Genomic DNA, 27,067 nt, shown 5'->3' with positions numbered 1-27,067 from the left:
GGGGGCGGAGTCACGGGGGGGAGGGGGCGTGGCCAATGGGGGGGTCCCGAAGCCCCCTTTCCCCTCCAATAGGGGTATCCGGTAACCGGACTGTGGCTGCGGGGGGGGGGGTGACTTTTGGGGCTGTTCTCGCTGTTCCCCCCCCCATTGGTGCCCCCCCCCCCACGGAAGCGGCTCCGCCTCGCGGAAGCCGGGGCGGGTCTGGCTCTTCCCCCCCCCTCTTCACCCCCCCCCCCCGCGGATCCCTCCGCTCCCGGCGCTGCTCCGGGATCCGCTCCCGAACTTCGCCCCCCCCCCGCATTCAGGGACCCCCCCCAAACGGAGACCCCCCCCCCCACCATGAAGCCCCCCCAACCACTGGGGACCCTGCTGCGGGCTCTGGGCCGCCGCGATGGCAGCGACACGGTAATGGGGGGGGGGGGGTTGGGGGGGGACACCCCCTTGACCCCCCCCTTGACCCCCCCTTGACCCCCCCTTTCCCTCTTATCCCCTTCTTCCCATCTTGTTCCCCCTCTTCCCATCCCCCCCCCCGCTGTGTTCCCAACTTCCCGGAGTAACTCCCACTTTTCCCGTGCGCACCCCCCTATTCCCACACTGACCCCCCCCTTTCCCACGCTGTTATCCCCGTTTCCCACTCTGATCCCCCCCTTTTCCCACGTTATCCCCTCTCTTCCCATGTTATTCCCCCTCTTTCCACGTTATTCCCCCTCTTCCCAAACTTACCCCCCCATTCCCCCCCATATTCCCAGCTTCCCATAGTAACTCCCACTTTTCCCACGCGTATCCCCCTATTCCCACACTGATCCCCCCCTTTCCCACCTTGTTCCCCACTTTTCCCATATTATCCCCCCTTTTTCCCCCCAAACCCTCTTATTCCCACGTTATCCCCCCCATTCCCACTCTGTTCTCCCCATTTCCCACATTGATCCCCGTTTCCCACCCTAACCCCCCCTTTTCCCACCTTGTTCCCCACATTATCCCCCCTTTTCCCCCCTTATTCCCACATTATCCCCCCCATTCCCACTCTGATTTCCCCTTTTCCCACCTTGTTCCCCCCTTTCCCCCCCCCATTCCCACGCTCTTCCCATCCCCCCCCCCCCCCCCCCCCCATGGATCCGTCCCGGGGGGGTTCGGGCTCTTCCCCCCCCCCCCCCCCCATTTCCTGGGCTGGTCCCGGCCCCGCTTCCTGCGCTGGGAACACGGGGGGGGGGGGGGGAGGATGGAGGGGGGCACCGGACACACGGACATGGGGGGGGGACACACGGACATGGGGGTCACGGGGGGTCACGGGGGGTCACACCCGTGTCTCCCCCCAGCCCCCCACCCCCCCCCACAGCTTCCGGGAGAAGGCGCCGCGGAGGGGGGGGCCCTGCGGGGTCTGCGCGGAGCCGCTGGGGCCGCAGGGGCTGAGCTGCAGAGGTGGGGGCTGGGACCCCTGCGGTCATGGGGGGGGATGGGGGGTGATGGGGGGTGCTATGGGGTACATTGCGGGGTGCTATGGGGTGATATGGGGTGATATGGTGTTATATGGGGATGCTATGAGTTGATATGGGGTGATATGAGGTGATATGGGGTGATATGGAGATGCTATGGGGTGATATAGGGTGCAATGGGGTGATATGGGGTACATTGCGGGGTGCTATGGGGTGATATGGGGTGATATGGTGTTATATGGGGATGCTATGAGTTGATATGGGGTGATATGAGGTGATATGGGGTGATATGGAGATGCTATGGGGTGATATAGGGTGCAATGGGGTGATATGGGGTACATTGCAGGGTGCTATGGGGTGATATGGGGTGATATGGTGTTATATGGGGATGCTATGAGTTGATATTGGGTGATATGAGGTGATATGGGGTGATATGGAGATGCTATGGGGTGCTATGGGGTGATATAGGGTGCAATGGGGTGATATGGGGTACATTGCGGGGTGCTATGGGATGATATAGGGTGATATGGTGTTATATGGGGATGCTATGAGTTGATATGGGGTGATATGAGGTGATATGGGGTGATAGGGGGTACATTGCAGGGTGCTATGGGATGCTACGGGGGTGCCATGGGGTGCTATGGGGATGCTATAGGGTGCATTGGGATGCTATGGGGATGCGATGGGGATGCTATAGGGTGCATTGGGCTACTATAGGGTGCACTGGGGTGCTATGGGGTGCTATAGGGATGTTATTGGGTACATTGGGATGCTGTGAGGATGCTATAGGGTGCATTGGGGTGCTATTGGGTGCTATAGAGTACATTGGGATGCTGTGGGAATGCTATAGGGATGCTATAGGGTGCATTGGGGTGCTATATGGTACTATGGGGATGCTATGGGGCTGGGGATCCCTGACACCCCTTTCCTGTGCCCGCAGTCTGCAAGCTGAGCTGCCACAAGCGATGCGAGGGGAAGGTACCGGGGGGGGGGGGGGGGGTGCCCCCCCAGAGCCCCCCCCACTGTCCCCCCCACTGCTCCCCCCATCGCACCCCCCCTTGTGCCCCCCCCTCGGGATGGGAGCGGGGGGGGGGGGGTGCCCCTGAAGGGCCCCTTTGTGAGCGCCCCCCCCGGGACAATCCCGGCTCTGTCCGGTCCGGCCAAGGACAACACCGGGGAGGGGGGGGCACAAGGGGGGGCTCCGGACACGCGATGGGGATGGGACCCTGCGGGGGGGCCTGCGGCTATGGGGCTGGGGCACGCTATGGGGCTGGGGCACGCTATGGGGCTGGGACAGGCTATGGGGCTGGGAGATGCTATGGAGCTGGGGGCAAGCTATGGGGCTAGGGACACGCTATGGGGCTGAGGGCATGCTTTGGGGCTTGGTGCACGCTATGGGGCTGGAGTCCTGCTATGTGACCCAGGACTTGCAATGGGGCTGGAGCTATTCTATGGGGCAGGGTCCCGCTATGGGGCTGGGCTCCTGCTGTGGGTCCCATAGGGGTGACCCCGCCCCCCCCCGCAGGTGACGTCACCGTGTCAGGCCCCGCCCCCTCCCGAGCAGGTGAGAACCGCCCCTCCCCTCCGTGACCCCGTGTGACACCCATGACCCCCCGTGACCCCTCTCTGACCCTTCCCCCCCCCAGCGCAGAAGCACCGCCCCCACCCGGCGCAGCGAGCACGCGGTGAGGCCCCGCCCCCCCGTGACCCCTCTGTGACCCCCCGTGACCTTACCGTGACCCTTGTGACCCCCACCGTGACCCCCCCCCAGGGCTCCACCAAGTCCCTGAGCATCGCCCCACAGAGAAACACCCTGCCCAGGTATGGGGCTATGGGGCTATAGGGGGCTATGGGGTTATGGGGGGCTATGGGGCAATGAAGGCTATGGGGGGCTATAGTGGACTATAGGGGTCTGTGGGGAGATGGGGGTATGGGGGGGCTATGGGGCAATCAGGGGCTATGGGGGGTTATGGGGCTGTGGGGAGCACAAGGGGCTATGGGATGATGGTCTCATATCCCACGTCCCATGTCCTATATCCCTCTATCCCTGTACCCCACTATCCTTGTATCCCTATATTTCATATCCCTGTATCCCTGTCTCCCTCTATCCCTGTATCCCTATGGCCCTCTATCCCTGTACCCCATATCTTTGTATTTCTCTATCCCTGTACCCCCATACCCCCCTATCCTCATATCCCTATATCCCTATGCCCTGTACCCTTCTATCCCTCTATCCCTGTATCCCTATCTGCCATATCCCTCTATCCCTGTATCTCTCTATCCCTTCTCCCGGTATCCCTGTATCCCTCCATCGCTGTCTCCCTCTGTCCCTCCCTATCTGTGTATCCCTGTATCCCCCTATCCCCCCATATCCCTCTATCCCTGTATCCCTATATCCCCCCCATCCCTCTATCCCATATCCATCTATCCGTGTCTCCCTCTATCCTATATCCCTCTATCCCATATCCCTCTATCCCTGTCTCCCTCTATCCCATATCCTTATATCCCCTCCATCCCTCTATCCCATATCCATCTATCCGTGTCTCCCTCTATCCTATATCCCTCTATCCCATATCCCTCTATCCCTGTCTCCCTCTATCCCATATCCTTATATCCCCTCCATCCCTCTATCCCATATCCATCTATCCGTGTCTCCCTCTATCCTATATCCCTCTATCCCATATCCCTCTATCCCTGTCTCCCTCTATCCCATATCCTTATATCCCCCCCATCCCTCTATCCCATATCCATCTATCCGTGTCTCCCTCTATCCTATATCCCTCTATCCCATATCCCTCTATCCCTGTCTCCCTCTATCCCATATCCCTCTATCCCATATCCCTCTACCCCTGTCTCCCTCTATCCCATATCCTTATATCCCCTCCATCCCTCTATCCCATATCCATCTATCCGTGTCTCCCTCTATCCTATATCCCTCTATCCCATATCCCTCTATCCCTGTCTCCCTCTATCCCATATCCTTATATCCCCTCCATCCCTCTATCCCATATCCATCTATCCGTGTCTCCCTCTATCCTATATCCCTCTATCCCATATCCCTCTATCCCTGTCTCCCTCTATCCCATATCCCTATATCCCCTCCATCCCTCTATCCCATATCCATCTATCCGTGTCTCCCTCTATCCTATATCCCTCTATCCCATATCCCTCTATCCCTGTCTCCCTCTATCCCATATCCTTATATCCCCTCCATCCCTCTATCCCATATCCATCTATCCGTGTCTCCCTCTATCCTATATCCCCCCCATCCCTCTATCCCATATCCATCTATCCGTGTCTCCCTCTATCCTATATCCCTCTATCCCTGTCTCCCTCTATCCCATATCCCTATATCCCCTCCATCCCTGTATCCCTCTATCCTGGTATCTCTCTCTCCCTCTATGCCTCTATCCCCTATCCCCTCCATCCCTGTATCCCTGTGTCCCTGTCTCCTGTATCCCGCTGCCGCCCTCAGGCCGCTGTCCCTGGAGCGCTGCCTGGTGCCGGTGCCGGTGCCGGATCCGGAGCTGGACCCGGAGCTGGAGCTGAGCTACGCGAGCGAGCGCATCCTGAGCCTGCGCTTCCCACCTGGGCTGCGGGAGCTCCGGCACCGGCAGCACCTGCGGCTGCTGGCGCGGCTGCTGCAGGCACGGCACCGCCAGCACTACATGGTCAGTGCCAAACGGGATCGTATGGGATCGTATGGGATCGTATGGGATGATAATGTGGGATTAGATGGGATGATACAGGATAATATGGGATCATATGGGATGATATGGGATTAGATGGATCAGGGATGGGATATCGGGGTCCATGGAGACAGGATGGGGATGGGATGGGGGGTCCATGGGGACAGGGTCAGGGATGCAACATCAGGGTCCATGGGGACAGGATGGAATGGGATGGGGACAGGGATGGGATGGGGATGGGGTGAGGATGGGGATGGGATGGGGATGAGGATGGGGATGGGGATGGGATGAGGATGGGATGGGGATGGGATGAGGATGGGATGGGGATGGGGATGGGGATGGGATGAGGATGGGATGGGGATGGGATGAGGATGGGATGAGGATGGGATGGGGATGGGGATGGGATGAGGATGGGATGGGGATGGGATAGGATGGGGATGGGGATGGGGATGGGATGGGATGGGGATGGGATGAGGATGGGATGGGGATGGGGACAGGATGGGGGTGTCCATGGGGACAGGGTCAGGGATGTGACATCGGGGTCCATGGGGACAAAGCCCCTGACCCCCCCCCCCATCCTGACCCCCCCAGATCTTCAACCTCTCCGAGAAGCGCCGGGACCTGGCGCGCCTGAACCCCAGAGTGAGCAGGGGATGGGGGTTTCCCATACGGGTCCCATTGGGGGGTCCCATTGGGGGGTCCCATGGGGGTCCCATTGAAGGGTCCCATTGGGGGTCCCATTGGGGGTCCCATTGAGTGGTCCCATTTTGGGTCCCATTGAGTGTCCCATTGGGGGTCCCATGGGGGGGTCCCATTGGGGGGTCCCTTTGGGTGCTGGGGGGGGGTCTCTGGGTGCTTCTGACCCCCCCCCGCCCCAGGTGCAGGACTTTGGGTGGCCGGACCCGCTCGCCCCCCCCCTGGACAAGCTCTGCTGCGTCTGCAAAGCCCTGGAGGGGTGGCTGAGGGGGCAGCCCCAGCGCCTGGCAGTGCTGCACTGCAAGGTGGGGTATGGGAGTATGGGAGTATGGGGGTATGGGGGCTATAGGTGGCACGGGGGGTATGGGGAGTATTGGGGGTATAGGGGGTATGGGGGCTATAGGGGGTATTGGGGGTATAGGGGGTATGGGGGGCATGGGGGGTATAGGGGGTATGGGAGCTATAGGGGGCTTGGGGGGTATAGAGGGTATGGGGGGCATTGGGGGTATAGAGGTTATGGGCAGCTATGGAAGCTATGCAGGGACATGGGGGTATATGGGCTACGGGGTATATGGGGGTTATGGGGTCTATGGGGGGCAGGGCATGGGGACTATGGAGGCAATGCAGGGTGTGGGGGCTATGGGTGCCTATGGAGATTATGGGGGGCATGGGGGGGTGTAAGGGGTATTATGGGTATTATGGGGGTGTGGGGGCTATGGGAAGGCTGGGTGGGATAATGGGGCTATGGAGATGTAAGGGGCTGGGGGGGGGTCATGGGGGGCACTGGGGGGTCCTGACCCCCAACACCCCCATTCCCCTCCCCAGGGCAGTAAAGGGAAGGCGGGCGTCATTGTGGCAGCCTACATGCACTACAGCCAGGTGACTGCCAGGTACGGACATGGATACGGGTATGGATACGGGACATGGATGTGGGATATGGGATATGGGACATGGGACACGGGATATGGGATATGGGATGTGGGATGTGCGATATGGGACATGGGATATGGGATATGGGACATGCAATATGGAATATGGGATATGAGACATGGGACATAGGATATGGGACACGGGATATGGGATATGGGGTATGGGGGATATGGGGGTTATGGGAGGGTTATAGGGTGCTATGGGGTCTTATGTGGGTTATGGGGGTCAGGGAGCTGTGGGGGTGCTATGGGGGGTTTTGTGGGGCAGGGGACTCAAAGGGGATCTATGGGTTGGGGGCATGGGGGGGGCAGGGGCACCCTGACCCCCCCTCCCTCAGTGCTGAGCAGGCGCTGAGCACCCTGAGCATGAGGAAGTTCTGTGAGGAGAAGGTGGCAATGGAGCCATCGCAGCGCAGGTGGGACATGGACATGGGATAGGGGATATGGGATATGGACATGGGATATGGGATACGGGATATGGGATATGGGGCAATGGAGGGCTGGGGGTGTTGGGGTTCCTGAGGTGCAGGGGGCTGGGATGGAGGATGCTGATGCTGCTGGGTGCTGGGGATGTTGGGGTACAGGTTGATGGGTGTTGTGGGTACTGTCTATGGGTGCTATTCTATGGGTACAGTGGGTTCTGTGGGTGCTGTCTGTGTGTTCTGTGGGTGCTCTCTATGGGCTCTATGGCTGCTGTTCCATGGGTGCTACGGGATGCTGTGGGTGCAGTGGGCTCTATGGGTGCTGCCTATGGATGCTATGAGTGTTGTTCTATGAGTACAATAGATTCTATGGGTTCCATGGGTGCTGTTCTGTGTTCATGGGTGCTGTCAATGGGTGCTCTCTATGGGTTCTATGGGTGCTCTCTATGGGTGCTCTCCCTGCAGGGCCGTGGAGCTCTTTGGGGCGCTGCTCTCGGGGCGGCAGCGGCTCAGCAGCAGCCCCGTGTTCCTGCAGCACGTGCTGCTGCCCCCCCTGCCCCGCTATGGCACGCACGGTCAGTGGGGGGGACCCGGACCCACACCCAGACCCACAACTGGGACCCACATTGAGCCCCCCTTCATTAACACCCCCCCCCCCCGCAGGCTGTCAGCCCTTCCTGAAGATCTACCAGGCCCTGCAGCTTGTCTACACCTCGGGTGTCTAGTGAGTGTGAATGAGTGTGAATGGGAGTGAGTGTGAGTGTGAATGGGAGTGAGTGTGAGTGTGAATGGGAGTGAGTGTGAGTGTGAATGGGAGTGAATGGGAGTGAGTGTGAGTGTGAGTGTGAATGAGTGTGAATGGGAGTGAGTGTGAGCGTGAGTGTGAGTGTGAGTGTGAATGAGTGTGAATGGGAGTGAGTGAGAATGGGAGTGAGTGTGAGTGAATGAGTGTGAATGGGAGTGAGTGTGAATGAGTGTGAATGGGAGTGAGTGTGAGTGTGAATGGGAGTGAGTGTGAATGGGAGTGAGTGTGAATGAGTGTGAATGGGAGTGAGTGTGAGTGTGAATGGGAGTGAGTGTGAATGGGAGTGAGTGTGAATGGGAGTGAATGAGTGTGAATGGGGGTGAGTGTAAATGTGTGTGAATGGGAGTGAGTGTGAGTGTGAATGGGTGTGAGTGGGAATGGGAGTGAGTGTGAATGGGAGTGAATGGGAGTGAGTTTGAGTGTGAGTGTGAATCAGATTGAACGAGAGTGAGTGTGACTGAATGAGTGTGAGCGTGAGCATGAATGGGAGTGAATGAGCTCCATGTGAGTGCCTGCAGGTGAGTGTGAGTGAGGGCTGTGCCATCCTGCTGTGACTGTGAGTGTGTCAGTGTCTGTGTCTGCCTGTGTCTGTGTCTGCCTGTGTCTGTGTCTGCCTGTGTCTGTGTCCGCCTGTCCCTGCCTGTCCCTCACCATGTCCCGGGGCGCTCCGGGCTCTCCCCAGCTCCCCAGGCCCCCACAGTCTCTGCATCAGCCTGGAGCCGGCGCTGCTGCTCAAGGGCGATGTCCTGGTGGGTGAATGGGGGTGCAATGGGGGTGAATGGGGGGGTGCAGTGGGGGCTGCAATGGGGAGTGCAATGAGGGGTGCAATGGGGGGTGCAATGGGGGTGCAATGGGGGTGCAATGGGAGCTGCAATGAGGGGGTGCAATGAGGGGTACAATAGGGGGTGCAATGGGGGTGCAATGAGGGGTGCAATGAGGGGTGCAATGGGGGTGCAATGGGGGCTGCAAGGGCTGCCAGGTGCACACGTGCTGCACAAGGGGCACACACGAGGGGGGCACACACAGAGGCTGCCAGTGTGGGGGATGCAAGAGATGTGCCTGCAATGGGTGCTGCTGTGGGTGCTATGGGGTGCTACAGGGTACTATGGGTTGCTATGAGGTGATATGGATGCTATGGGGGGGCTATGGGTGCTGTGGGAAGCTATGGGGTGCTAGAGGTGCTATAGGGTGCTATGGGATGCTGTGGGGTGCTATGGATGCTATGGGATGCTGTAGGTGCTATGGATGCTATGGATGCTGTGGGGTGCTGTAGGTGCTATGGATGCTATGGGGTGCTATGGATGCTATGGGTGCTATGGATGCTATGGGGTGCTGTGGTTGCTATGGATGTTATGGGGTGCTGTGAATGCTATGGGGATGCCCATGGTGCCGTTGCACACTCGGCCTTGCACACGCGTGTGCGCAGGTCACGTGTTACCACCGGCATCCAGGGGGACGTGAGCCCGTGTTCCGGGCCCAATTCCATACGGGAACACTGCGGGGGGGGCGGCTGCGGCTGCCCCGGGGAGAGCTGGACCTGGCCTGGGAAGGTGGGAATGGGATAGGGATGGGGGTGGGATTGGATGGGAATAGGGTGAAAAGGGAATGGAATGGGATGGGATGGGGATGGAATGGGATGGGACTGAATGGGGATGGGAATGAGAATGGGATGGGGATGGGACTGAATGGGGATGGGAATGAGAATGGGATAGGGATGGGATTGGATGGGGATGGAGATGGGGATGGGATAGAGATGGGTTGGGATGGGAATAGGGTGAAATGGGAATGGAGTGGAATGGGGTTGAATGGGGATGGGGTTGGATGGGGATGGAGATGGGGATGGGATTGGATGGGAATAGGGTGAAATGGGAATAGAATGGGATGGGACAGGGATAGGATTGGATGGGGATGGGAATGGGATGGGGATGGGATTGGATGGGAATGGAGATGGGATAGGAATGGGATTGGATGGGAATAGGGTGGAATGGGAATAGAATGGGATGGGATGGAGCTGGGGATGGGATTGGATGGGAATGGGGAAGGGGATGGGGATGGGACAGGGATGGGGATGGGACAGGGATGGGGCTTTGGGATCGGGATGGCTCCAGATGGGTCCGGAGGCTCTGGGTCCGGGCAGGGGGGGGCAGCTCTGCTCTCTCCCCCCCCAGACGAGCGCTTCCCCCCTGAGGGCAGCGTCGAGTTCGTGTTCTCCTCCGGCCCCGAGAGGATCCAAGGTGAGGGGGGGGGGGGGGGGGGGGGGGAGCCCGGGGCCCCCCCACGGCCCCGCAGGCACCCACAGCCCCCCCTTGCCCCCCCCAGGTTGGGACCCCCCCGGCGCCCCCCCCGCCCCCGTGGATTACGGGGTCCTGGACCCTGCCGTGCGCAGGGACTCGTACGAGGGCTTCGACCTGAGGCACCAGGACAGCCTGGAGGGTACAGGATAACACTGTGGGATACCCTATGGGATACCCTATGGGATGACACTGTGGGATACCCATGAGATAGCCTATGGGATAACACTATGGGATACCCTATGGGATACTCTATGGGACACCCTATGGGATACCCTATGGGATAACACTATGGGATAATGCTGTGGGATACCCTATGGGATAACACTGTGGGATACCCTATGGGACACCCTATGGGATAACACTATGGAATACCCCTATGGGACATCCCCCAGGACACCCCCATCAGTGGGACACCCTATGGGATACCCCTATGGGATACCACTATCGGACACCCTATGGGACATCCCCCAAGACACCCCGCCATTGGACACCCCCATGGGACCCCCACCCCTGGGACCCATCCATAGGCACCAGGGTGTGTCCCCCCCCGGGGGGGTGCATGAGGGGGGGGTTGGGTTATGGGGCTCAGCCCCCCCTCACTGTGCTCCCCCCCCCCGCAGAGCTCCCATTGGATTCCAGCCCCTACCAGGGGGGCCAGCGGCACCCCTGGAGCCCCGGGGGGGGCCCCCCGAGCCCGGACCCCCCCAGCCCGGAGCCCCCTCCCGGCCGCCCCCCCCCCCCCCACCGCGGCCGAGCGCCAGGAGCTGGAGCGGCTGCTGGGGGGGTTCGGGGTGCGGGGGGGGCCCCAGGAGGAGCGGGAGACCCCAATCCTGGGGGATGAGCCCGGGGGGACCCCCCCATCCCATGGGATGGCAGCATCCTATGGGAGCCCCGTGTGCTATGGGACCGCAGCATCCCTCGGGAGCCCTGCATCCCATGGGAGCACAGCAGCCTATGGGAGCCCTGCATCCATTGGGAGCCCCACATCCTATGGGAGCCCTGCATCCCATGGGAGCCCTGTATCCCCTGGGACTACACCCTATGGGAGCACAGCACCCTATGGGAGCCCTGCATCCCATGGGAGCACAGCGGCCTATGGGAGCACAGCACCCTATGGTATCACAGCATCCTATGGGACCACAGCATCCCTCGGGAGCCCCACATCCTACGGGACCCCAATGCCCCAGAGAACCCCAACCCCCCATGGGAGCCCCACATCCCATGGGAGCCCAGCATCCCATGGAACCACAGCACCCTATGGGACCCCAACATCCCATGGGACCCCCACGTCCTATGGCACCCCAGCATCCTATGGGACCCCAGCAGCCTACAGCACCCCAACCCCAGGGGGGACCCCGACATCCTATGGGACTCCCACATCCCCTGGGAGCCTGACACCTTATGGGACCCTGACGTCCCCTGGCACCACAGCACCCTATGGGACCCCAACATCCTATGGGTCCCCAATGCCCGAGGGATCCCCGACATTGTATAGGATCACAGCACCCTATGGGACCCTGACACCCCACGGGACCCCAACATCCCATGGGAGCCCAGCATCCCCTGGGACCACAGTATCCTATGGGACCACAGCACCCTATGGGGCCGTAGCATCACCAGGGACCACAGCATCCTATGGGACCACAGCATCCTATGGGATCCCAGCACCCCATGGGACCCCCGCATCCTATGGGAGCGCACCCCCCCTGTGCCGCCGGTCCAGCCTGGCCCCCCCCTGCCCATGCCGCCGCCCCCCCAGCCCCGAGGCCCCCCGCGATGGGGGGGGGCACCCCTCGGGGGGAGGGGGGGGCAGGCGGGGGGTGCAGCGCTCGCTCTCCGAGGGGCCCCTCCCTCTCTATGGGCTGGGGGGGGGCTCGGCCTGGGGGGCCCCCCCCCGCCCCCCGGCCCCCCCCTCGGAGGAGCCCCCCCCTTGTCCCCACTGCGGCCGCCCTGGCTTGGGGCTGAGCTGGAGCCCCCCCCCTCGGGCCCCCCCCGGCAAAGGGGGGGGGGAACCCCCCGGGCTGGAGACCCCCCAGCAGGAACCCAGTGGTGAGTGGGGGGGGAGGCCTATGGGGGGGCAGTGGAGGGGGGAATGGGGTTAATGGGGGGGTAATGGGGGTATAATGGGGCTAATGGGGGGTAATGGGATTATGAGGGTAATGGGGCTAATGGGCAGTAATAGGGCTAATGGGGTTATGGGGGGGCTAAAGGCACTAATGGGGGCCTTATGGGGGGGTAAATAGGGGGATAGTGAGGGCCTATGGGGGGTGCTGGAGTCTGTTGGGGGCTGGGGAGTGTTTGGGGGGCTGAAGGGGTTAATGGGAGTGTTATGGGGGCCTAATGGGGGGTTACTGGTACTAATGGGGGGGTAATGGGAGCTAAGGGAGGGTTATGAGGGGGTTAATGGGGGTCTATCGGGCTCCATTGGGATCTATTGGGATCCATTGGGATCAATTGGATCCATTGGGGTCCCCACACTTTCCTGACCCCCCCCTTCTCTCCCCCCCCCAGCTCGCAGGAGCCCAGGGGCGGGGCTCCCCTGGCGCCCCCCCCCCGAGAGCCCGGAGCCCCCCCCCGGCAGCTCCCCCACCCCCGCCTTCCCCCCCCCCGCCCTCTACCACCACCCCCCCTCCCCCTCCCCGGAGCCTCCCCCCCCCGCTCCGGGGGGGCCCCGCTCCTCGCCCCTCCCCCCGCAGCTGGCGGCCGATGGGGGGGGGCCGGGGGGGGGCGGGGACCCCCCCGGGGCCGGAGCCCCCCCCGCGGGCGGCTCCTTCGTGCAGGACACCAGCAAGTTCTGGTTCAAACCGGGGCTGAGCAGGGACAGAGGTGAGGGGGGGGCACGGGGGGGGCTAAGGGGGGGCTATGGGGGGGGGCTATGGGGAGCTATGCGGGGCTATGGGGGGGTCCATGTGATGCTATGGAGAGTTCATGTGTTGCTATGGAGGGTCCATGTGATGCTATGGAGGGTCCATGTGTTGCTATGGGGGGGTCCATGTGTTGCTATGGGGGGGTATCAGGGAGGGTCCATGTGTTGCTATGGGGGGGCCCATGTGTTACTTTGGGAGGGTCTCAGGGGGGGTCTATGTGTTGCTATGGGAGGGTCTCAGGGGGGTCCATGTGCTCTATGGGGGGGTCCATGTGTTGCTATGGGGGGGTCCATGTGATGCTATGGAGGGTCCATGTGTTGCTATGGGAGGGTCTCAGGGGGGGCCCATGTGTTGCTATGGGGGGGGTCCATGTGATGCTATGGAGGGTCCATGTGTTGCTATGGGAGGGTCTCAGGGGGGTCCATGTGCTCTGTGGGGGGGTCCATGTGTTGCTTTGGGGGGGTCCATGTGTTCTATGGGGGGGTCTCAGGGGGGTCCATGTGCTCTGTGGGGGGGTCCTCACCGTGCCCCCCCCAGCGGTGGCGCTGCTCCAGAACGAGGCTCCCGGCTCCTTCCTCATCCGCCAGAGCAGCAGCTTCCGGGGTGCCTTCGGGCTCGCGCTGAGGGTGGGGGAGCCCCCCCCGCGCTGCCCCCCCGGCAGGGGTAGGAGCCCCCCCATAGACACCCCATAGAGACCTTATAGAGACCCTATAGACCTGCCCTATAGAGACCCTATAGACCCACCCCATAGAGACCCTATAGACTCACACCATAGAGACCCTATAGACCTGCCTCATAGAGACCCCAGAGAGATCCCATAGACCTGCCCCATAGAGATGCTACAGAGACCCTATAAACCCGGCCTATAGAACCACCCCCATGATACCTCCCCATAGACCCGCCCCATAGACACCCCACTGCACCCCATAGGCACATCATAGACACCCCCAGCAGGGCTAGAACCCCCCATCCCATACCCTACACCCCATAGAACCCCCCCACCCCATAGACACCCCCACCAAGGATAAAGACCCCCATGTCCCCTGCACCCCATAGACCCCCCCAAGCCCCCCATGTCCCTTAGCACCCCATCCGCCCCCCGGGGGGGGGGGGCACCCATGGGTGCTGACCCCCCCCCCATCCCCCCCTCCAGGGGACCCCCAGGAGCAGCTGGTTCGGCACTTCCTGATCGAGACCGGACCGCGGGGGGTCAAGATCAAGGGGAGCCCCCAGGAGCCCCACTTCGGTCAGGGGGGGGCTGGGGTCCTAAAGGGGGGTTTGGGGTCCTAAAGGGAGATATTGGGGTCCCTAAGGGGGGTATTGGGGTTCTAAAGGGGGGTTTGGGGTCCCTAAGGGGGGTATTGGGGTCCTAAAGGGGGGTGTTGGGGTCCTAAAGGGGGGTGTTGGGGTCCTAAAGGGGGTATTGGGATCCCTAAGGGGGATATTGGGGTCCTAAAGGGAGGTATTGGGGTCCCTAAGAGGGGTATCGGGCTCCCTAAGGGGGATATTGGGGTCCTAAAGGCGGTATTGGGGTCCTAAAGGGGATTTTGGGGTCCTAAAGGGGGATATTGCGGTCCCTAAGGGTGATATTGGGGTCCCTAGGGGAGGGTTTGGGGTCCTAAGGGGGGTTTTGGGGGTCCATGGGTGTGGTTTTGGGTCCCAAAGGGGTGGTTTTGGGGTCCCTTTGGGGGGTTTCGGGGTCCCTTTGGGGGTGCTCAGCGGTGCCCCCCCCGCAGGCAGCCTCCCCGCTCTGGTCCTGCACCACTCCATCAGCCCCATCTCCCTGCCCTGCGCCCTGCGCATCCCAACCAAAGGTACCCCCAAAACAATGGGTGCCCCCCCACAATGGGTGCCCCCCCACAATGGGTGCCCCCCCACAATGGGTGCCCCCCCCAATGGGTGCCCCCCCCCATAACAAGGTGTTTCCCCCCCCCCAGACCCACTGGAGGAGGCCCCCGAGGGGCCGGTGCCCCCCAACATGAGCACGGCCGCGGAGCTGCTGCGCCAGGGGGCAGGTGGGGGGCAATGGGGGGGTAAAGGGATGGGGGGGCACTGGGATGGGGGGCACTGGGATGAGAGGCACTGGGATGAGGGGCACTGGGATTGGGATGCACTGGGATCAGGATCACTGGGATGAGGTGCACTGGGATGGGGGGCACTGGGACTGGGATCACTGGGATTGGGGTCACTGGGATGGGGGCTCTGGGAATCGCTGGAATTGGGGGGGTCCCTGCTATGGGGGGTCCCTATGGGGGGGTCCTTGCTTTTGGGGGGGGGTCCTGCTATGGGGGGCCCTATAGAGTGTCCCTATAGAGGGGGTCCTTGCTTTGGGGGGTTCCTGCTATGGGGGGGTTCCTGCTATAGGGGGTCCCTAGGGGGGGGTCCTTGCTTTGGGGGGGGTCCTGCTATGGGGGTCCCTATAGAAGGTCCCTATAGGGGGTGTCCTTGCTTTGGGGGGGTTCTTGCTATAGGGGTTCTCTATAGAGGGTCCCTATGAGGTGTCCCTCACTCCCCCCCCCCCCCCCCCCCAGCCTGCCGCGTGCTCTACGTGGGCTCTGCGGGCACCGAGTCCCTGACGGGGCCGCCCGCGGTGGCCAAGGCCGCGGGTTCGATCCTGGCCGACCCCGAGCGGGGCCCCCCCGGCCCCGTCCACTTCAAGGTGACCGCGCAGGGGATCACGCTCACGGACACCGAGCGCAGGTGGGGACACCCCCCCCAATGGGAACCAATGGAACCCCCCAATGGGAACTCCCAATGGGACCCCCGAATGGGACCTCCCCAATGGGATCCCCCCCATGGGATCCCCCCAATGGGACCCCCCAATGGGACCCCCTAATGGGACCTCCCCCATTGTCACTCCCCCATGGGAACCCAATGGAACACCCCAATGGGACCCCCCTAATGGGAAACCCCAGTGGGACCCCCCCCATAGGACCCCTAATGGGACCCCCCCCAATGGGACCCCCCCCTTGTCACTCCCCCATGGGACCCCCAATGAAATCCCCCCAATGGGACCCCTCCCATGGGAACCAATGGAACCCCCCCAAGGGGACCCCCCAGTGGGACCCCCCAGTGAGATCTCCCCAGTGTGATCCCCCACCATGGGACCCAATTGAACCCTCCCAATGGGACCCCCCCCATGGGAACCAATAGAACCCCTCTATGGAACCTCCCCAATGGGACCCCCCCCATGGGACCCCCAATAGAACTCCCCCCAGTGGGACCCCCCCAATGGGACCCCCCATTGTCACCCCCCCCCCCCCCCCGAGCCATCCACTGGGGGACTGCACCCCCCCACCCATGGGACCACCATTGGGGCCCCCCCCATGCACCATGATTGGGGGCACCCCCAAATCCCTTCTCCCCTCAACCATCTTCTGGGGATCCCCCCACACAATCTACGGGGAGGGGGGTCCTAAACCCCCTCCTAACATCACATCCCCCCCCCCTCCCTGGGGACCACGATGTGGGGGGGCCCCGAACTCCCATCCCCACCCCACCATCATTTGGGTTCCCCCAAAACCATCATGGGGGGGGCCCAATCCCCTTCCCAGCATCACCCCCCCCCAACCTATGGACCCCCCCCAGTTCATGGGGGTGCCCCCCCCATCTCACCCCATGCCCCCCCCCCAGGCTCTTCTTCCGCAGGCACTACCCCACCAGCAGCATCACCCACTGCAGCACTGACCCACAGGACCGCAGGTGGGGGGGGGGGAACATGTTGGGGGGGGGGCACATTGCGGGGGGGTGTTAAGAGCATCCCATTAACACCCCCCCACACACAGATGGGTGAATCCGGATGGAACCACCTCCAAGTAAGTAGCATGGGGGAGGGGGGGGGGTATGATGGGGAGAGATCCCCCCCCATCATCTTCCCCCCCCATTTCTCTACCCCCCCCCCCAGGATCTTTGGCTTCGTGGCTCGCCAATGGGGGGGTCCGGGGGGGTCCAATTCCTGCCACCTCTTTGCGGAGCTGGACCCGGAGCAACCAGCCGGAGCCATCGTCACCTTCATCACCAAGGTGCTGCTGGGCACCCGCCGCCAATGAGGCCCCCCCAGTACCAAGGTTTGGGGGGGGGGTCCCCAATAAAGCCAAGCCTGTATTTGTTTAACAATGGGTTTATTTGAGTGCTTGGGGGGGCTGATATATACTGGGGGGGGGTGTAGGGATGGGGGGCACAGACCCCCCCCCCCTGACCCCCCCATGTGCAAACACCAATGGGAACCCCCAAACCCAGGTCCTCCTTTAGCATTGGGGAGGGGGGGTTACATTCAGAAAGGGGGGGGTGTAACAGCGTGAATTGGGGGGGGGGGGTTCCCTTAAATCTATCCCCCCCCATCATGGATAAGGGAGTGAATAACACAGATTGGAGGGGGAATAATACATGGGGGGAATGGCATTAAAGTGCATGGGAGGGGGGTTATGGGGGGGGTTATGGGGGGGCCCCCCCAACCCCTACCCGCTGAGGGGGTGCAGGTCCACCTTCACCTTCTCCCCTGTGCTCAGCATTCCCACTGTCGGGAAGTACCCCCCGGGGGGCACCAGCGCCTCCTTCTTGCCAATGATCTGCCCATTGCGGGTGAAGAACACCTTGGGGGGGGGCATGGAAATATGGGGGGGGTCAGGGTACCCCCAAAATACAGCACCTGCACCCCCCCATATATACCCATAGGGATGGAGGGGGGGGGCACAGGTAGGGGAGGGCTGGGAGGGGTTTAAGGGGGTATAGGGAGGTTTGGGGGGGGTTTGGAGGGTGTAGGGGGGGGTTTGGGGGAGGCTTAAGAGGGGTTCAGGAGGTTAGGAGAGGTTATGGGGAGTAAAGGGGGTTTAGGACGAGATTTGAGGGGATTTGAGAGGGTTTGTGGGGGGTCAGGAAGGGTTTGGGGGGGTTATGGGGGTCAATGGTGGTCAATGGAGGTCAATGAAGGTCAATGGGGTCAATGGAGGTCAATGGCGGTCAATGGAGGTCAATGATGGTCAATGGAGGTCAATGACGGTTAATGGAGGTCAATGATGGTCAATGGAGGTCAATGACGGTCAATGGAGGTCAATGGAGGTCAATGGAGGTCAATGACGGTCAATGGAGGTCAATGGTGGTCAATGGAGGTCAATGGCGGTCAATGGAGGTCAATGACGGTCAATGGAGGTCAATGGAGGTCAATGGAGGTCAATGGCGGTCAATGGAGGTCAATGATGGTCAATGGAGGTCAATGGCGGTCAATGGCGGTCAACGGAAGTCAATGGTGGTCAATGGAGGTCAATGGCAGTCAATGAAGGTCAATGGTGGTCAATGGTGCTCAGTGGTGGTCAATGGGGTCAATGGGGTTCCTGTGGTCCCTGGAGGCCCCTCCTTACCACCACCTTCCTCCCTCCGTGCTGGGGCTCCAGCTCTTCCTCCTCCTCCTCCTCCTCCCCGGGGGGCAGGTACATCCCATTCCGCACCGCAGGGCCCAGCACCTCCCCCCCGTCACTGGGGTCGTCGCTGTCGCCTGCAGGGGGCGACTGTCACGACATGACGTCATAGCCCCTCCCCATGGCCTCCCCATAGACTCCCATAGCCCCCTCCATATACCCCTTGAGCCCCCCCCCAGCTGCCCCATAGCCCCTCTAGACCTTCCATACCCCCCTCATAGCCTCCCACAGGCCCCCCGAGCCCTTCACAGCTCCCCCATAGTCCCCCCAAACCACCCTGAGCCCCCCAATACCCCCTCCAAGCTCCCCATATCCCCCCCAAGCTCATCATTAGCCTCTCATAGCCCCCCCCAACCTTCCATAGACCCCCCCAAACCCCTCCAACACCCTCTAAACCCCCCCTAAACCCTCTCACAGACCCCCCCATAGCCCCTTATAGCCCCCCCATTGCCCCTATAGCCCCCACCCTCACTGTCCAGGCTGTAATCCCTTGGGAACATGATCCCGCATCCCATGATGTCACCCTTGTAACAGCGGGGGCCAAAGGGGTCCCCAACACCGCTGCCATGGAACAGCTTCCCATCATCTGGAAGAGGGGGGTGCAGTGTTACAGGGACCCCCCCATTGCCATGGGAACCCTTCAGTTTAAGGGGGTCCCCATGGTTATGGGGGTCCCATGGGCAGGAGGGGGGGACTCACCTGCGTGGTAGGCGACCGAGCCCCTGCTCCAGCCGGGATGCCGGTTCTTGGGGTAGTCCTGGGGGGGGAAGAGGAAAGTGGGGGGGGGGTCAGTGCTTGGGGGTCAATGGGAGGGTCTCTGGGGGGGTCACATAGGGGTGTCAATGGGGGAGTGTCAATAGCAGGGTGTTGATGGGGGGATGTCTATAGGATGTCAATAGGTGTTTCTCTGGGGGGGGTCACATAGGGGTGTCAATGGGGGGGGGGTCAATGAGGGGGCATCAATGGGGGTTCACTGTGGGGCTCACCTTAGGTGCCAGCCCCAGTGCTATGTAGCACTGAATGGGTCACACAGGGATGTCAATGGGGGCGTTAATGGGGTTGTCAATGGGGGTGTCAATGGGGGTGTCAATGGGGGGGTGACCGTGGGGCTCACCTTCCCAGTGCTATGTAGCACTGGATGGGTCACACAGAGATGTCAATGGGGGTGTTAATGGGGGTGTCAATGGGGGTGTTAATGGGGGTATCAATGGGGGTGTCAATGGGGGGGGCTCACCTTCCGTGCCAGCCCCAGTGCTATGTAGCACTTCTCGCCCGGGTCCACGATCTCCAGCTCAAAGTAGTGGCTGCGGGTGCTGAGCGGGCGCCGCGCCTGCGCCAGCCCCACATCCACGATGCTCTTGCCCTGCCCCACGTACTCCAGCACCTGCAGTGGGGACAGGGCTTCAGGGGGCTGGGGGGCACTGCAGGCTGCAGGGGTCATGGGGGGTTGGGGGCACAAGAGGGGTTTGGGGGGCACTGAAGGTTGGGAGTACCACATTGCCCCTTGCCCCCATCCACACAGTGTGAGCCCAGTCCCATTGTGTCCCAATCCCCATTGGGCTGGACATTGGATGCCCCCATCCCCATCGGGTGCCCCCATCTCCATTGGGTGCTCCTATTCCCATTGGGTGTCCCCCTCCTGATTGAGTGCTTTCACCCCCATCGGGTCCCCCCATCCCCATCAGTTCCCCCCATCCCCATCAGTTCCCCCCATCCCCATCGGGTACCCCCATCCCCATCGGGTCCCCCTATCCCCATCGGATCCCACCATCCCCATCGGATGCCCCCATGACCATTGGATGCCCCCATCCCCATCAGATCCCCCCATCCCCATCAGGTCCCCCCATCCCCATCGGGTACCCCCATCCCCATCAGATGCCCCCATCCCCATCGGTTCCCCCAATCCCCGTCGGGTCCCCCCATCCCCATCGGGTCCCCCCATCCCCATTGGGTACCCCCATCCTCATCGGTTCCCCCCATCCCCATCCCCATCAGGTACCCCCATCCCCATCGGGTCCCCCCATCCCCATGGGTCCCCCCCTCCCCACGGGGTCCCCCCTCCCCACGGGGTGCCCCATGCAGTGCTGACCGTGCCGCAGGCGCGCACGTCGTGCAGACGGCCCCACTCCTCCTCCACGCTGTCCACCACCATGCAGTCATCGGGTTCGGGGCGCAGCGCTGCCCGCAGGTGCAGCCTCACCTCCTCCCCCAGGGAGTGCATCCCCACGGCCGGGAACAGCCCCTCGGCACACAGCGGAACCTCCGTGGAGCCCACCTGCGGGGGCAAGGGGGTAATGGGGCAATGGGGGCAATGGGGGTAATGGGGGTAATGGGGGTTATGGGGGTAATGGGGCAATGGGGGTAATGGGGGTTATAGGGGTAATGGGGTAATGGGGGTAATGGGGGTTATGGGGGTAATGGGGCAATGGGGGTAATGGGGGTTATAGGGGTAATGGGGTAATGGGGGTAATGGGGGTTATGGGGGTAATGGGGCAATGGGGGTAATGGGGGTAATGGGGCAATGGGGGTAATGGGGGTAATGGGGCAATGGGGGCAATGGGGGTAATGGGGGTAATGGGGGTAATGGGGCAATGGGGGTAATGGGGGTTATGGGGGTAATGGGGCAATGGGGGTAATGGGGCAATGGGGGTAATGGGGGTAATGGGGGCAATGGGGGTAATGGGGCAATGGGGGCAATGGGGGTAATGGGGCAATGGGGATAATGGGAGTAATGGGGCAATGGGGGCAATAGGGTAATAGTGATAATGGGGCAATGGGAGTAATGGGGCAATGGGAGCAAGGGGGCAATGGGGCAATAGGAGTAATGGGGCAATGGGGGACAATGGGGCAATAGGGGAGAATGGGAAGCAATGGGGGTAATAGGGCAATAGAGGAAATGGGAGAAATGGGGGTAATGGGTGACAAGGGGTATCAACGGGTATCAATGGGTATCGACAGGTGTCAGTGGCTGACAAGGCGTGTCAGTAGGCATCAATGGGTGACAAGAGTGCCAATGGGGGTCAATGGGCATCAATGGGGGTCAACAGCTGTTGATGGATGTCAGTGGGTATTGATGGATGTCACTGGCTGCCACTGAGTGTCACTGGGTATCGATGGGTGTCACTGACTGTCACTGGGTGTTAGTGGGTGTCAACAGGTGTCACTGGGTGTTGGTGGGTGTCACTGGGTGTCACTGAGTATCAGTGGGTGTCACTGGGTGTTAATGGGTGTCACTGAGTATCAGTGGGTGTCACTGGGTGTCACTGGGTGTTACTGGGCTCACCCTCTTGCCGTTGCGGGTGAAGAACACGTGTGCCGTGCGCACCTCCAGGCACACGCGCTCGATGCCGCAGCCAACACGGTCCCCGGAGCTGCACTTGGAGCCAAACTGACGGCCCTTGGCCCGGCCACTGTAGAGCCTGGGGGTACGGACACTGTTATAGCATGGGGGGTACAGACACTGTTATAGCATGGGGGGTATGGACACTGTTATAGCATGGGGGGGTACAGACACTGTTATAGCATGGGGGGTACAGACACCGTTATAGCATGGGGGGGTACAGACACCGTTATAGCATGGGGGGTACGGACACTGTTATAGCATGGGGGTACGGACACTGTTATAGCATGGGGGTACAGACACTGTTATAGCATGGGGGGTACAGACACTGTTATAGCATGGGGGGTACAGACACTGTTATAGCATGGGGGGTACAGACACTGTTATAGCATGGGGGTACAGACACTGTTATAGCATGGGGGGTACAGACACTGTTATAGCATGGGGGTACAGACACTGTTATAGCATGGGGGTACGGACACTGTTATAGCATGGGGGTACGGACACTGTTATAGCATGGGGGTACAGACACTGTTATAGCATGGGGGTATGGACACTGTTACAGCATGGGGGGTACAGACACTGTTATAGCATGGGGGTACGGACACTGTTATAGCATGGGGGTACAGACACTGTTACAGCATGGGGGGTACAGACACTGTTATAGCATGCGGGTACGGACACTGTTATAGCATGGGGGTACAGACACCGTTATAGCATGGGGGTACAGACACTGTTATAGCATGGGGGGTACAGACACTGTTATAGCATGGGGGTACAGACACTGCTATAGCATGGGGGGTACAGACACTGTTATAGCATGGGGGGTACAGACACTGTTATAGCATGGGGGTACAGACACCGTTATAGCATGGGGGGTACAGACACCGTTATAGCATGGGGGTACGGACACCGTTATAGCATGGGGGGTACGGACACCGTTATAGCATGGGGGGTACGGACACCGTTATAGCATGGGGGGTATGGACACTGTTACAGCATGGGGGGGTATGGACACTGTTATAGCATGGGGGGTACAGACACTGTTACAGCATGGGGGTACGGACACTGTTATAGCATGGGGGTACAGACACTGTTACAGCATGGGGGGTACGGACACTGTTACAGCATGGGGGTACAGACACTGTTATAGCATGGGGGGTACAGACACTGTTATAGCATGGGGGGTACAGACACGGTTATAGCATGGGGGGTACAGACACTGTTATAGCATGGGGGTACAGACACTGTTATAGCATGGGGGGTATGGACACTGTTATAGCATGGGGGGTACAGACACTGTTATAGCATGGGGGTATGGACACTGTTATAGCATGGGGGGTATGGACACTGTTACAGCATGGGGGTATGGACACTGTTATAGCATGGGGGGTACAGACACTGTTATAGCATGGGGGTACGGACACTGTTATAGCATGGGGGGGTATGGACACTGTTATAGCATGGGGGGTATGGACACTGTTACAGCATGGGGGTATGGACACTGTTATAGCATGGGGGTACGGACACTGTTATAGCATGGGGGTACGGACACTGTTATAGCATGGGGGGGTATGGACACTGTTATAGCATGGGGGGTATGGACACTGTTATAGCATGGGGGTATGGACACTGTTATAGCATGGGGGTACGGACACTGTTATAGCATGGGGGGGTACAGCAGGTCCTGGCAGCCCCCCAGCTGACACTCACTTGCCATCATCACCATGGTAGGCCACGGAGCCGGGCAGCCAACCAGGCTGGTGGTCCAGGCTGTAGAACTGGGGCACCAGCCCCACGGCGATGGTGCCCCTCACACCGCTGTCCACAATGGACACCTATGGGGGGGGGGCACAAACACTGTGAACCCCAAAGCTCATCGGACACCCCCCCCATCCACATCCATTGGGGATCCCCCCCCATAGCATGGCCTCACCTCAAAGTAGTTGTTGTCCCTGGTGAGGGGCCGTGGGGCCACGTAGCAGCCGACCTCCCCGGAGCTCCCGTGGTAACTGCAATGGGGATGGGATGGGGGGGCCATGGGGTGTGAGGAGCTCCCCAAGAGCAGGGTTGAACCCAGGACCCCAGAGCATGAGCTCATGGAAGGGATCCTGACCCCACTGTGGGCAGTGCTGGTGCCCCCAGTACAAGGCCATGGAGCTGGTCCAGGGGAGGGGTTGGAGCAGCTCCCATAGGAGCCAGGCTGGGAACACTGGGGCTGGAGCAGAGCAGCTTCCAGTGCCTGACGGGGGCTACAGGGATGCTGGAGAGGGACCGGAGCCATGGGACAAGGGGTGATGGGTTCAATGGAGAGGGTCCGGATGCTCCATCCCATCCAGGCCAGGATGGACCCAGGCCCAATGGGAAGGGTCTGGGTGGGATCCAGTCCCCACCTGAGCGTGTCCCCATCCACCAGGATGTGCTTGGAGCGCTCCTGGAAGCGGCCGGCGCGGACCTCGCGGATCTCGCGGATGCGCCGGCGCCAGTTGAGGAACCTGTAGTGCAGGTGGAGGTCATCCATGGCGAGGGCAGAGCTGCGGGGGGAGCCGGTCAGAGCCCCCCGGGCACACAGAGCCCAATGGGCATCAATAGAGCCCAATGGGCACCAATAGAGTCCAATGGGCACCAATAGAGCCCAGTGGGCACCAACAGAGCCCAATGGGCACCAACAGAGCCCAATGGGCACCAATAGAGCCCAGTGGGCACCAACAGAGCCCAATGGGCACCAATAGAGCCCAATGGGCACCAATAGAGTCCAATGGGCACCAATAGAGCCCAATGGGCACCAATAGAGTCCAATGGGCACCAATAGAGCCCAGTGGGCACCAACAGAACCCAATGGACACCAACAGAGCCCAATGGGCACCAATAGAGTCCAATGGGCACCAACAGAGCCCAATGGGCACCAAGAGAGCCCAATGGGCACCAATAGAGTCCAATGGGCACCAACAGAACCCAATGGACACCAATAGAGTCCAATGGGCACCAATAGAGCCCAGTGGGCACCAACAGAGCCCAATGGGCACCAACAGAGCCCAATGGGCACCAATAGAGTCCAATGGGCACCAATAGAGCCCAGTGATCATTAAGACCCCAATGGGCACCAATAGAACCCAATGGGCCCAGAGACATCCCCCCCCCATGGCACAGACCCCAGTGGGAACCAACAGAGCCCAATGGTCACCGAGACCCCAATGGGCACCAGTAGATCCCAATGGGCACAGAGACACCCCATGGACACGCAGGGACCCCCCATGGACACACACGGAGAACACCCCCCCCCACGGGCACCAACAGACCCCAATGGGCACCGAGCCCCCCCATAGCCCCACAGGCCCCCCCTCAATCTCCCCCCCATCCCTATGTCCCCATTGGGTGCTGATACCCCCCCCCATCCCTATGTCCCCATTGGGTGCTGATGCCCCCCCTATGCCCACTGCCCCCCATAGCAGGGACCCCACAGTGTCTCCCCCATCCCTATGTCCCCATTGGGTGCTGATGCCCCCCCGTACCCACAACCGTCCCCCCCCCATGCCCACTGCCCCCCCATAGCAGGGACCCCACAGTGTCCCCCCCATCCCTATGTCCCCATTGGGTGCTGATGCCCCCCCCGTACCCCAGACCCATAACCGTCCCCCCCCCATGCCCATTGCCCCCCATAGCAGGGACCCCACAGTGTCCCCCCCATCCCTATGTCCCCATTGGGTGCTGATGCCCCCCCGTACCCCAGACCCACAACCGTCCCCCCCCCCATGCCCACTGACCCCCATAGCAGGGACCCCACAGTGTCCCCCCCATCCCTATGTCCCCATTGGGTGCTGATACCCCCCCCATGCCCATTGCCCCCCATGCCCATTGGGGTCCCCCCCGCTCCCAGCCCCTCACCGGCCCCGCTGCCGCCATGGGGGCTCCGCGCTCCGGCCTCGCCGCTCACATCCGGGTCCCCTCGCTTCCGCCTCCGCTTCCTCCCGCCCCCTTGTACGCCACTCAACCAATCGCTGCCCTGCACGCTCTGACTGACGGCTGCGGGAGCCAATCGAAACCCCAGGCGGAGGTAGGGGGGAGGAGCGTGCCCGAGCGTCAGAGCGCCCCCTGGGGCACGGGAGGGGGAACACCGCCCCGGCAACCCCCCAAAGCCACGCCCCTAATTGATGTAGCCACGCCCATCAACGGTGAAGCCACGCCCCCTCCGTGGCGGGAGAGCGCGCGCAGCGCGGGAAGAGGAAGAGGTACAGGGACCGGGGGGGGGGGGGGTAAAGGGGTGATCCGAGGGGGGGGGGGCGGGAGGATGGGGGGGACAGGGGGGGGGGGCGGATCCAGAACGAGAGCAGCGGGGGGGGGGGGGGTGGGATCCGTGCTGAGGGACAAGGGGGGGAGGGGGCTCCAGGCACGTGGGGGGTTTGAGGGTGACCTGGGGGGACACGGCAGTGAGATCCGATGGAGTGGGGGGGTGCCCAGACCCGAACCCCCCATCCCCAGGTCCCCATTGGGTTCTGATGCCCCGCCCCATCCCAGGTCCCCATTGGGTGATGATGCCCCCTCCATCCCCAAGTCCCCATAGGGTGCTGATGCCCCCCCATCCCCAGGTCTCCATTAGGTTCTAATGCCCCCCCCCATCCCCAGGTCACCATTGGGTTCTAATGCCCCCCCATCCCCAGGTCCCCATTGGGTGCTGATGCCCCCCCCATCCCCAGGTCTCCATTAGATTCTAATGCCCCCCCATCCCCAGGTCACCATTGGGTTCTAATGCCCCCCCATCCCCAGGTCCCCATTGGGTGCTGATGCCCCCCCCATCCCCAGGTCTCCATTAGATTCTAATGCCCCCCCATCCCCAGGTCACCATTGGGTTCTAATGCCCCCCCCATCCCCAGGTCCCCATTTGGTGATGATGCCCCCTCCATCCCAGGTCCCCATAGGGTGCTGATGCTCCCCCCATCCCCAGGTCTCCATTAGGTTCTAATGCCCCCCCCATCCCCAGGTCACCATTGGGTTCTAATGCCCCCCCCATCCCCAGGTCCCCATTAGGTGCTGATGCCCCCCCCATCCCCAGGTCCACATTGTTTGCTGATGCCCCCGGCTTCCCCAGGTCCCCATTGGGTGCTGATGCCCCCCCCATCCCCAGGTCTCCATTAGGTTCTAATGCCCCCCCCATCCCAGGTCCCCATTGGGTTCTAATGC

The 27,067-nt window shown here is 61.5% G+C and overlaps 2 protein-coding genes across 2 annotated transcripts; one reads left to right on the top strand and one right to left on the bottom strand.

Annotated features, from left to right (window-relative positions):
- Positions 1–339: 339 nt before the first annotated feature.
- TNS2 (tensin 2) lies at positions 340–17,245 on the top strand. The gene is made up of 27 exons (XM_034071600.1): positions 340–405; positions 1,317–1,419; positions 2,374–2,411; positions 2,959–2,997; positions 3,080–3,118; positions 3,205–3,254; positions 4,909–5,104; positions 5,714–5,764; positions 6,001–6,123; positions 6,644–6,708; positions 7,086–7,163; positions 7,635–7,744; positions 7,833–7,893; positions 8,657–8,723; positions 9,401–9,524; positions 10,143–10,208; positions 10,294–10,407; positions 10,889–11,052; positions 12,965–13,094; positions 13,673–13,798; positions 14,289–14,381; positions 14,872–14,949; positions 15,073–15,150; positions 15,667–15,835; positions 16,769–16,837; positions 16,921–16,950; positions 17,040–17,245. The coding sequence occupies exons 1-27, from the start codon at positions 340–342 to the stop codon at positions 17,182–17,184; spliced, it is 2,472 nt and encodes an 823-aa protein (XP_033927491.1). The 3' UTR covers positions 17,185–17,245.
- On the bottom strand, positions 17,246–25,843 carry SPRYD3 (SPRY domain containing 3). The gene is made up of 11 exons (XM_034071536.1): positions 25,775–25,843; positions 24,283–24,423; positions 23,826–23,901; positions 23,603–23,727; positions 21,833–21,968; positions 20,639–20,824; positions 19,784–19,933; positions 19,249–19,306; positions 19,016–19,135; positions 18,493–18,626; positions 17,246–17,727 (listed from the first exon to the last, which is right to left on the bottom strand). The coding sequence occupies exons 2-11, from the start codon at positions 24,408–24,410 to the stop codon at positions 17,593–17,595; spliced, it is 1,248 nt and encodes a 415-aa protein (XP_033927427.1). The 5' UTR covers positions 24,411–24,423; positions 25,775–25,843; the 3' UTR covers positions 17,246–17,592.
- Between the last annotated feature and the right edge of the window lie 1,224 nt (positions 25,844–27,067).

The sequence above is a fragment of the Melopsittacus undulatus genome, chromosome 21, assembly GCF_012275295.1.
Source record: "Melopsittacus undulatus isolate bMelUnd1 chromosome 21, bMelUnd1.mat.Z, whole genome shotgun sequence".
In the NCBI taxonomy this organism is placed as follows: Eukaryota; Metazoa; Chordata; class Aves; order Psittaciformes; family Psittaculidae; genus Melopsittacus; species Melopsittacus undulatus.
The sequence above is the reverse complement of the archived record's forward strand: the minus strand, read 5'-3'. Positions and strand labels throughout refer to the sequence as shown.

Coding starts and splice junctions, on each gene's coding strand:
- TNS2 (XM_034071600.1), top strand. CDS start 340: ATGAAGCCCCCCCAACCACTGGGGACCCTGCTGCGGGCTCTGGGCCGC. Junction 10,209..10,293: donor CGGCCCCGAGAGGATCCAAG/GTGAGGGGGGGG, acceptor TGCCCCCCCCAG/GTTGGGACCCCCCCGGCGCC. Junction 16,838..16,920: donor ACTGACCCACAGGACCGCAG/GTGGGGGGGGGG, acceptor CCCCACACACAG/ATGGGTGAATCCGGATGGAA.
- SPRYD3 (XM_034071536.1), bottom strand. CDS start 24,410: ATGGATGACCTCCACCTGCACTACAGGTTCCTCAACTGGCGCCGGCGC. Junction 23,728..23,825: donor GGGACAACAACTACTTTGAG/GTGAGGCCATGC, acceptor CCCCCCCCATAG/GTGTCCATTGTGGACAGCGG. Junction 19,307..19,783: donor CACTGGGGCTGGCACGGAAG/GTGAGCCCCCCC, acceptor TTCCCCCCCCAG/GACTACCCCAAGAACCGGCA.